The following is a 12030-nucleotide window of genomic DNA, read 5'->3' on the forward strand; positions in this document are numbered from 1 at the left end:
CACTAATACCAAGTAAGACATTGATACTATAGTGTGTTGCTTATCTACTTAAAGTCTGAAATGAAAGATTACTCAAGTTAAGATTAGAAGAAGGTTAAGTAAGAAAAGTGTTTGCCAAGCCTTGTCGAGCAGTCAATGCAAGCTGAGTAGAAATCAATGGAAGTCGAGTGAAAAATAAGAGGTGTCGAGAAAAGATGAAAAATAATGCAAGCCAAGTGATTGTTAGTATATGTCAAGTAAAGTTTAGTTGGTGTCGAGCATCAGTAAAATTTAGTGTTTGCCGAGTAAACTAGTGTTGGCCGAGTGACTGAACAATATAGTTGTCGAGTAACCATAAACAATGTTAAATTGAAGATTTGACAAATCTGAGTCAACTATTTTGTTTTCTTAAATTGTGTAAAGCACGTGGAAGATAACTATGATGAGCTGGTGGCATAGAATTAAGGTACCAAGCAACTAAGGACACAATCAACAAGAGAATAAGAGGAAGTCACAACAAGCTTTCTGATGGAACACCCAGTTACACCCAACCCATGCCATACCATATACAAGAATGCAATAATCAGTTACAAAATGCTACTCAACTCAATCAACTCGAGAAAGAAAACTTGCCCAATTTCTCTAAGAATTATTACACAACTACAGATAATTTTCATAGCAAATTGGGTAACCTTTCCAAAATTTCTACAGGCTTGGTCTACATGGAAAGATACCCAGGGATAAAAATAAAGAAATTGAATGGATCAACCACTTTCTATAGATGCACATCTAAAAGAAATGACAATCAATTCTCATAATGGAATAATATGAACCCTGATGACTAGCCACATTGTTTACAAATGCTAACTCAAGTTGAGGAAATGTTGATAGCAAGAATAAGCCCTATCCTTCAAGTTACTTGTGCAAGATGTGGGTAGCTAAAATACAATGGTCATACTATATGTTTTCCTCAAGATATTTCTACATTTGCAACACTATTGCCAAGGACGATAGTTGACTTGAACATAATTATTGTGAACAAATAAAATATTGACCAGCAATAGTACGATTTCATGGTAAGTACATGTTTATGCAACACTAAACTACAAAATATGCAATGATCCATATTACAAAGATGTATAGGTATATGGGTCCGCATTGGCATCTTTGCTCATTCAATTCATTGACATTTCAAACCTTCTATACTTAACAACTCTAACTCCACTCCATAATGAAAGATCTACAATTGAGAGTGAAGAAACAAAAGAAGATCCAATAGTGGAAATCATGCACAACAATTCACCAAATCATGTAGAGAAATGGAAGAAGTCATATCTTTACTACAATTAGGAGAAGGACGATCAAGTCCAACCATACAATGGCCAAATGTTTCTACATCTCCCATCAAAGAATACACAACTGAAGGATTATTTGGAATAACATTCCCATATTTATTTCTACAAGGAAGACTGCATTCAAACAACATCCTATAAAAGAAGTCAAGCTACATGAATATGCTAACCACCTCATCTGATACCATGAAAATAGGTTTGGTCAGCATCCTCATTTTAGGTACTTCATACTTAATATCCTTATGCACCATTGAAGCCAAACAACAACATCAATATTTGTTCATAAGCAACTTAACGGTTCAATGCCAGTATTAGTTGTAGCCCTGCACCAAAGATTAACAACCTTGCTTGATGACAAGCTTACAAACCAAATAATGTGATTCATCTCAACAATTCATGGCACACACCCATTCTAGAGTCAACAAAAAGGGGAGCTTATTGATATGGTCATTCAAATAGGTTATCCAACTCTCTTTTTCAATCTTAGTGCCACAAGCACCAAATGGTCAGACTTGCACAAGACCATGCCATCCACTAAACTAACACACTGACCCTAATGTAGCAACAAGGTGGAGGCTACAAAACATTATTCAAAATCCACATCTTGCAACAATCTATATGCACCATAGATTTACAACATTTTGTGAGGATGTCTTAGACAAGATTCTCCATCCAACAAATCACTGGTATAGGTATAGCTCTACTACACTTCCACTTTCAATAATTTTGTTAGGCCCTTGTAGTTCCTCAGAATGTTATAAATTATCAAGTATGAATAGCAACACAAGGGATTTACACATATCCACAGGTTCATCTGGCTACACCAAGCACCAAACATTAGTAGCTTACAATGGAATGATAGCCAATCCATACAAAATGCACTTGATTTCATTGATACATATGTATATGCATTGAACCCACAAATTCTATATTTGTGCAACCAAAAAATACACCAATCTCTTCTTGATGACCCTTGCTTGTTAGATACAACAATGATCAATAATGCAAACCCAATAATAGACTACATTGAATTAGTAAATTGTGTGCAACATCACACTAAATGTACCCTCCAAACATGTCTTAGGATGAAAGGTTCTATTCCTACATGTCGATATAAAGCCCCTTGGAGTACACAAGAAAATTTAGAACTTTATGTTGCCACAAATGGACACCCAACCCACAACCCTGCTTGTAATGATGACTGTCTAAACCTACACAATCCACAAATACTATCCATCTGGAGGGCCAATGTAGATTTCCAACCCATCCTTTGAATTGATACAATACTCAAATACATTGCAATATATGCAGCTAAGGTTGAGAACAAGTCAGAAATGTATCACTCTATGTTGACCCGCATCTCAACCAAACTAAACTCGAAAAAACCAGCCCCAATTGCTTTTCAAAAAATGCTAATGGAAAACCTTGTGGATCGCGATATCGGTGTCCAAGAAACTAGCCATCTCTTGCTTAAATTACCACTCTCCATATGTAGCAGGATTTTGGTATCTTTAAATGTCAACCAACAAAACCTCCAATTGTTGGTATTAAAGATAGAGTAACTGAGAGGGGGGTGAATCAGTTACTAACAAAAATTAATCCTTAGATCCCTTAGATGTCTTAAAGATCTAGTTACTGCTGATACTCGGTAAACATAACAAAAATGTTGTAACTCGATAAATTAAATTGTTACTTATCTTCAAGCAAGCATGCATGCAATTGAAAACAAAATGAACACAAGAGACATCAGATTTAATGTGGAAACCCAATATGGGAAAAACCACCAAGTAATTAGTTACCAATTTTCACTCTTCTGAAGTGAGCCCTGTTAGGAGCCAACCCTGTTAAAGGTTACAATACACATTGTTAGGTGTGACCCTGTTAGAGGATTTTGTTAGGAGTGGCCTTGCTAGAGGTCTTTAGAACAATTCAACTGAACTGTCACCTTGTTAGAGGATTTACAAAATGGCTGTTAAACCAACTCTGTTAAGAGATTTGAAATCACTGCTACAATGATTAGAAAGTAACAATGAGTTGACCTGAACAAGATGCAATTGAATTTGCTGATTATAGGTCTCTGTTCTGCATCATTAGATCCTCCTTGATCAAATATGGCTTTGCTACTCCTTAATGATCTCCGATCATCCTTCAAATTCGCTTCCACAATAATCAGTCCTCATATCACATCAATTCTACTTTCACACTTAGAATTCACAACTTGACCTCTTATTTATACCATTCAGATTATCAAGTCGGCTCATTCTCATGTTACATTTACCAATAATCCATACATCAGTCGGCTACAAATATTACTTTAAACAAATAGACGTTATTTCAAAAATCAATGAAATCCTTCACTGGCTAACCCTGCTCAATAAATATTGCTTCCAAAAATTTCCCGAGTTAACCATCTTAACTTGGTTAACATTACAACTTCTACAAAATCCTTTGGCTACCGAGTTGACTCGGTAAGAACTAAATTCCTTCTTTGTCCGTGAGAGCTCGGTAAGAACTATTTCTTCCATATTTCCCTTTGATGACCGAGTGAGCTCGGTAACAACTAAATTTCTTTGTTTAAACTTGAAAGCTTGATAACAATTGTCTACTTGGTAGATACTGCAAATTTTCTTTACTAACCTTTTAGGCTCGGTAGATGTTGTCTTTTGCCTTGCTGACCATTTGAGCTCGGTAGACTCTGTCCTTTGCCTTGCTGACCATTTGAGCTCGGTAGACTCTATCCTTTGCCTTGCTGACCATCTAAGCTCGATAGACTCTGTCCTTTTCCTTGCTGACCATCTGAGCTCGGTAGACTCTGTCCGATGACTGATATGACATTTGTGTGACATCAAAGACAACACATAATTGAACAATTGTATCCAACACCAACATGTACCAATTGCACCCCTCAGAAAACCAACATACCCAAACAAAATTGAAGCTTAGATATCACGACCTATACATCTAGAGAATACTTCATTTATTGAAGTAACTCAAAAATGGACCTTCAAGAATAGTAAAACAAAAATACAGTGGAGAGAGCATCCCACCAATGCTATTGTCTATGTCAGTCCATGCTACATAGCCATTCTTGTAAAGGAAGATAAGAATTATGAATCCTTTTGTTGGACTGGATTACTGCTATACAAACCATTAAACAAGATTCAAACATATATAGGTGCATCAACTAAGAAAATCGTAACAACTTGGGGAAGTTATGCAACAAAATAAAAACCTTGGCATGTACACAGAAATAGTTATAAACTAACAAAAGAAAATGATGCTGCTAGCCCAAAAGATAATGAAAACAACATGCCAGATAGTATCACTAATGAGTGGTAGGTCTTGGTAGTGTTGTACCCAAGCTTGCCTATCCACCTAAATGACCTAGACATGCTAGGAAGCCATGAATTTAATTTGAACAATAACTAGGAAGATCAAGAATTGAGTATTATCCAAAAAAAAAATAGCTACAATATTCATACAATCTAACCTCCTAGCATTTCATGCCCCTCAAATAGTTATTCCCTTAAAACAAAATGTACTATCAATAGTGCAAAAGAAGGCACATGATATTGTAGCACATCTATATTCCAACACTCAACAATTACCTTTAAAGATTATTGTTCAAGGAACATGAGGCACATGAAAGTCACACCTCTTAAAAAGAATTAGTTACATAATGGTCATCTCAATGCCACATGGACAACAACCAATGCTATTACTAGCACCTACAAGCATAACAACATTCAACATTCAAGCATCAACAATTCATTTTTCTCTTTGAATACCAATCAAGGAAATGGCACCCGTGTTGGGACAAGCACTTGCAACCTTCCAAGAGATCATATACTTCATTCGCTATGTTCAAATAGATGAAATCAGTTTTATTGGACCAAAGTTACCCGAAAAAATTGGCACGAGGTTACGACAAGCATTCCCTACTGTGAATCACAATCCCTTCAGAGTATGCTCAATTGTTCTATTTGGTGACTTGGGACAGCTACCACTAGTCCAAGAAATACCAATGCATGCATCTAGCTCCTATGTTGGCACACTATGGGGCAGCTTCCAAACTTGTTACATTAGACATAATATTCTAACAAAGTGGAAACAGTATTGTTCAATTTTAGTTTCATAAACTCCTATCAAATTTATGATATGCAACACCAACAATTGCAGATTTGAGGCTTCTAATGTCAAGATCAGGCTCCACAATAAGCTCGGAAGAGAGCACACTCTTTTTATCATCCATACATCTTTTCTCCACAAATGAAATGGTATTGCTACATAACAAATGTATGCTACACTCTTTAGCAAAACCAGTTGCCCTATTAGATGCAGAGAAACTAAAAGGTTTACCATGTTCAAATCTAGATAAAGATCAACTTCAATCAAAGATCCTCTTATGCATTGATCAAAAGGTCATGCTCTGTGCAAAATTATGGGTGGAAACTGGACTTAATGGTGCACTTCAACAAGTCAAAAAAAATAAATATAATGATGGTGAAAAGCCACCTCAACTCCCTTTATTTGTAATTGTTGACTTTAAAAGCTACATTGGGCAATCGTGGGACAATAAAAATCCATAAAATATTACAATGGTATCAATAAGTCATAGCATTCACAGACAAATACCTTTGAAAATGGCATGGGCCTTAACAATACACAAGTCTCAAGGGCTTACACTACAAAAAACAACAATCGACATTGGCAACACTAATCACCAAGGGCTAACATTTATAGCTATATCAAGAGCACGTGAACTTGTAGACCTCCACATTCAACCCTCATTCACATTTCAAAGATATGCACGAATGAAAAAAAACCCATTTGTTTCATGACGAAAAGAAGAGGAGATGTGCCTTCAAACATTATCAAATACAACTCCTTCAACAATACCAAATTTGGAACAACCAGTACATGTAAGCTTCAATTATTTATTAGATACATACAATACATATTAGAAGATTACAATTCAAAGTTGATTAATATAAAATCTTTTTTAATTAAAAATTTATAATCCACACAAGTTTAAATGACCTTACATACACACAAAAAAAGTACCACACACATTACAATACTATAAAGAAAACTTTCCATAGGATGGACTAGGAATTTACAACAACTTATTTTCATATTTACGGGATTTGAAAATACAATGGTGCTCTTCTTTGGCATGGAACATGCTTGCACATCAATTGTTGTTCCTTTAACTCTCCCATCAAATTGTCAAGGTGCTTGTTCATTAGCAAATATAAGTTATATTAAATGGGACAAACAATACCAAAAAAACACATATTGAAATGTGAATAATAAATAAAATGTCTCGTTTCTATTACTTATAGAGGCATTTGGTAAGAGAAATATTTACACCTAACTGCGATGTACTTATTGCACACTAAGGTATGATTGCTAGTTTATTTTTATGCTGTAGACATTTCCATATGAAAGAATATGGGCTAATTTTTACAATCAATAGTGTAATCTAGCAAAGAGGCCTTCAACAACCATAAAATCGATCGTCGTCATTCAAACAAGTTTGTCTGAATTTTCAATGATGCCATCCGTTTTTACTGTCATGTTTGGTTGCTTGTGTTTTGTTATGTCTCACCCATTGCTTTTTCATAATGGGACTTAAATAGCACACACTCAGCTTGACTTAGTGCATAATGTGTCATTTTGCAGGACCCAAAATCAATGCATCATCAGTTGGAGAATTGTGTCATTTTTTGTTTCTTTCTAGTGTTATTTCCATTTCCTTTTTTTCACACATATTCTAAGATTAGGGCAAATCTACTAGCCTGGTAAATCATTTAAATGGTTATTTTGTAAAAGTATTCGCTGCATGATGCCAGTGGCTAACTAGCCGACAAAATCTCCTTTCTTATCAATTTTTATAATAAATGAAAATGTAAAAACCATTGTTAAATAATTTTAGAAATAATTATTAAGTGAGATAAAATAATTTATGCAGAAAATTTTGTCGGCTGCATAGATGTTGCCCTGAATGATATGGTTGAATGGCCATTCGTGCCATTCTATGATCCACATACCTTGACAATATATTTTATGAACTAGGATATGATTTTTTCAATAAATTAATATATCAATAGTATTTAACTGTTTATATGTATAATTTTTAATTTTTTTATTATAGTCATCAGAATATTTAGAATAATAATATTATTATTGAGTAGAAATACTTATGGATAATAAATATTTAGAATATCTGATATGCATCATCTTAGAATGGGTAGAAGCATCTTTATTAAGGAAGCAAACTCTTAGTCTGACAAAAGATAGGAACTTGTAAATTATAATGGAGAACACTATTTTTAAAAGACATGTCAGATCACTTAATACTTAGAAGTATAGAGTACTTTTAAACATTATAAAGTATAGAAATTATAGACCTGTTTATTTATATAGTTTTATAGGCTGACTTCTAACCTTATGTGGAAATTAGTAGTGTTTTGAATGTAGCTTCTAGCCTAATCTTGAAATCTAGTAAGTAAAAATGTAGCCATGGGGTAGAGTTTCCTTGTTTCTTATATTCTCAAGAGAGTATTTTGATTAAAATACTTGCGTATAAATTAAATGGGATGATGTAAACTGGGGTATGCTCCTTTTAATTTGTATTATATAGGACTTCGGTCCCGAGCAAGACTAGAGGTTTTCTTACTCCGTTCTTTCCTACTAGTGCCCATTTGAACGGAGAATCCATGCAATTTTTTATTTTTATTAAATTATAATACAAGACTTCGGTCATTTATTGATAAAAATAAATTAAAAAAATAAGATAAAAAAATTTAGAATATAAATATTTTCATTCAATCTTGGAATTATATATAATTTTACTAACATAGAAAATAAAGATTGAAGAAAATTTTACTATGGAGAGGCCTTATAGATATTATAGAAGGTAATTTTAAGTTTTCAAAAATGTTTGTTAGATCTTATTTCTAACCATTATTGAAAGTACTTAAATTTTTAATATTTTTAAATAAATAAACAAATAATTGATTTTCGAACATTATTAAAATTATGAAATCATTCTTCTAAATTTTTAGTTTGGAAAATAATTTTTATAATCATTATAGTGTATTAAACATTACACAAATGTATTCATAATTAAAAAAGATAACATATGGATTTAGGAAAAATTTACCTCATTCTTTCTGTCTACTTAATTTCTTTTTAAAAGATAGTTAAATGATTGGTTTTAAGTCAAATCATATTTACATCATGATTAAATTTATTTTTAAGATATAAAAATATAATTTTAGGGATATTTTAAAATCTTTATTTTTTTGGTACTTATTAATTCTTCTTTTTATTAAATTTTATTTTATTTGATTATTCATATTCACTTCAATTCAAATATAAGGAGCTAAATCATAATATGTCAATTTATTATTTATAGATAAATTATTGTTAGTTTAAATTATGTCTTGATAATAGTGACTAGATATTGCAATGTGTTCCTTTTTTCTCATCAGTAATAATATTTTTCATTAATTTAGTATTTTTATTTAAAATCTTTTTAAATTTGATAAAATGTCTTTTTAATTTTTTATTATAAGAATTAAAAATAGTTAAACACAACAATACACAATTAATTCTTAACTAATTATGATTCTAAAATATGATAAGAATATTGTTAACATTTTAAACAAAAAGTACATATTGATAAATTTATATATCAAAATTTTCTTTTATGAACTTTATGTATATTTATAGAAGCTAAATAATATTATTACTACAATTTTCATAAAATATATTTTTAAAACACTAAATTACATATTAAATATTATTTTTAATTAATATTACACATAAATATTATTATACAATCAAATATTCTAAAACTTGTTGAAATGTTAATATGTTGAGTTCATAGAGTTTTTCTTTTAAATTTTAATATCGAAAAGTTTTAAAATTAAAATTATTTTCAAACCTCCCTTTCTTCATTGGTAAGATTTACCTTTCAGTTTATAATTTTATACTCATTTGTTGCGTCATCTAAAAAATAAAGCTTTGAGTTTAGAAATGGTTATGATGAAGTTGGTGAAGGTCATGTGTTCTACACACCATAATGGAGGGTTTTGGCTTCTAATTGGGGCTTTTGTTGGGTTTTTGGTGGTGGTGTTTGTGTTGGCATTGTGTGCAAGAAATGTGTTAGATAGAGGGTTTGCATTGGGGTTGGAGTGCAACAATGAAGGAAAACTTTTACCATATAAACAAACAAGAAACACACACACACACACACACACACACACACACACACACACACACACACACCTCTCATTGTTAGTAGATTCATGTCCTGTGGATAGGTGCTCTTTTGCTCAATAACCAAAATAAGTCATCAATAAAATAGAATTACATTTAAAAACTCTAAACAATCTCATCTTTGAAGACCAATGACTCAATTATCAAATGCATGTTTGATAGAAGTGCTAAATATTATAGTGATATAATTCCAATGGTATCCAAATCATAAATATCACAAAATAGCCATAGGAGTAGGATTCACCATAGAATTTCAAGTTACAAAACCTTATAGTCTTGAATGTAGAGATTTCATTAATGCTTCTAGAAAAATCCCTAATGGTGAAAATAGTAGAACAAAGAGGATAAAACCAAAATCCTTCTAACTCAAGGGATAGTTGATTGCTAAAGAAATCATCATACTTTTACCAAGCTAAAGCTTAAGTTTTTATCTCAGAAGCATAACAATAGGTCCGCCTTTAAAGAGTAAAAGATCTCTCTTACTACAAACTCAACACTTATGTCTAAAGGAATTTCCACCGCCTTTCCAAGCGTAGAGCCAATACTTTCCAAAATCAAGATTGCACTTCAACCTTGAGAAGAGAACACTTTCAATGTGCTACCTATATTGCAATTAGGTGTCCTTGTAAATACTAAAATCTTAGTGTACTCTCACATTTATATTTTGGGCAATTATATCATTGTTGCATTTTGTCAAAAACAAACAAAACAAATAAACTAAAACTAATTTATAATTTGGCGTAAATATTATGTTACTAAAAAAATATTATCCTTTGCATAACAATTTTGTCATTTGCATTGTGAAAGTATGATTTTTTCCAATGCTTTGGTGAAAATCCCCTTCGAATAATATTTGTTAATCACTTTGATGATTCACTAGAAAATGTAGGAGTGAATATATTTCAAAATAACCCAAAGCTATAAAGTGGGGAGTAGACCAACTCAACTCTTTGTTAATCTATGTAGTTAGAAGTAGTTCCATCCACATTCTGATATTTTGTAGGGAATTCGCACAACCCCACTAGTGCTTGGACGAGGTAGTCCATATGTGTACATCAAATGGTACAATTACACTCTTAGATAAAAAACATATTACATTTTTGGTTATTTAGGAGGTTGATTTTCTTTGAAAGATCTTTAAAAAAAGGACTGCTAGAAATGAGATCTAAACTTTCTATTTTGTAATCATTTTTAATCTTGAACTAGGTGGTCCTTTGTGATTTTTATATGAAGTATTAGAATGCTTTGGATAGGAAAATAATCAAGGATGATAATTTTTTTTATAAATAGATGTGTCAAATCATAGTAGTAATTCTTCTTAATATAGGGTGATCGATTGTGAATTGTTATAAAATCTCAATAGTAGAGTAGTTAGGTGTAATTCAATTCTGACCATTGAACTTTTGAACTAAATGGACAGTGAGAAGATGATATTCTTCCTTTTAAATTTGACATATAAATTTTGAAAAAGAAATGTTATAAATATTTTTTTGAATTACATTTAATAAGGGAATGGATAGAAAGATAAATTTAGATCTACAAAGTGAGTAGAGAGATGGGAAAATAATGAAAGAGATAGATAGATGAATGTAGAGAGGGATGTGACTATCTAAATGAGATAACGAAGGATGGACATACTAAAAAATTAGAGGTATCAATAAAGAGAGATATGGTCACTAAGGTATCAATAAAGAGAGATATGGTCACTGAAATATTTAAATGTAGAGATTTAAAAGCATATGAAAGAGGATGATGAAGAGAGATAGATAGATTGACGAGGAGGTAGATAAATAGAAAGAGGTATCAAGAGAGATTGAGAGTGGGATAATAAGAGTGGGATAAATATTAAGTTGACCTTCCATACAAATACGGCATTCCTATTGCACACTAATGTATTGCTAGTTATTATATAAATTTAATTCAAAATAGAAATTGTACCATTCCACCATTTGGGTTTTAGTTGTGCCTTCAAAATTAAGGGGGCCAAGAATTGCAGCGATGGCGAGTCCGATGGGCAGCGCGGCAAACCCGATTAACACAACTGCAGCTGCACAATCCACATCCTTGCAGCGCCTTTACCATGTCGAGAAGGTTTGTTTTCTCATGGTTCACACTCTTCAGTCAATTGTAACATCTGCTTTTAAGCCTAGGGTTAGTCATTTGTTTTGATATACGATTTGATGTGGCAGAGGATAGTGCATGCTTTAGAGTTAGCAGGCGGCGTGATGGAAGAGCTCGCAAGTGCTTCAGGTCCCAAGATGGACGCCATCAACGCTAATTGCCGTGAGTTTATGCAGTCTATCAAGGTGTGAATTTTTTTCCTCAAAAGATTTTTTTATAGCTTTAATACGGTCCCTTGATTGGTGATTTTATGTTTCAATGCCTTGAGGCAAGTGTAGCATTTTGAACC

General features: G+C 32.4%; 1 protein-coding gene across 2 annotated transcripts in view; it reads left to right on the forward strand.

The window, feature by feature from the left end:
* Positions 1-11390: 11390 nt before the first annotated feature.
* LOC149565389 (mediator of RNA polymerase II transcription subunit 11) overlaps positions 11391-12030 on the forward strand; it is a 32441-nt gene continuing 31801 nt past the window's right edge. The window contains exons 1-2 of one of the 2 annotated variants that reach the window (XM_089818894.1): positions 11391-11711; positions 11810-11926. In XM_089818894.1, coding sequence (XP_089675020.1) covers positions 11619-11711; positions 11810-11926 — 210 coding nt within the window. In that variant the 5' untranslated portion in view covers positions 11391-11618. The remainder of the gene's footprint in view (positions 11712-11809; positions 11927-12030) is intronic. The other variant, XM_089818895.1, reaches the window with a different exon arrangement.

This window comes from Cupressus sempervirens, chromosome 3 (assembly GCF_028749045.1).
Source record: "Cupressus sempervirens isolate cs-2001-9-10 chromosome 3, ASM2874904v1, whole genome shotgun sequence".
Taxonomy (NCBI): domain Eukaryota; kingdom Viridiplantae; phylum Streptophyta; class Pinopsida; order Cupressales; family Cupressaceae; genus Cupressus; species Cupressus sempervirens.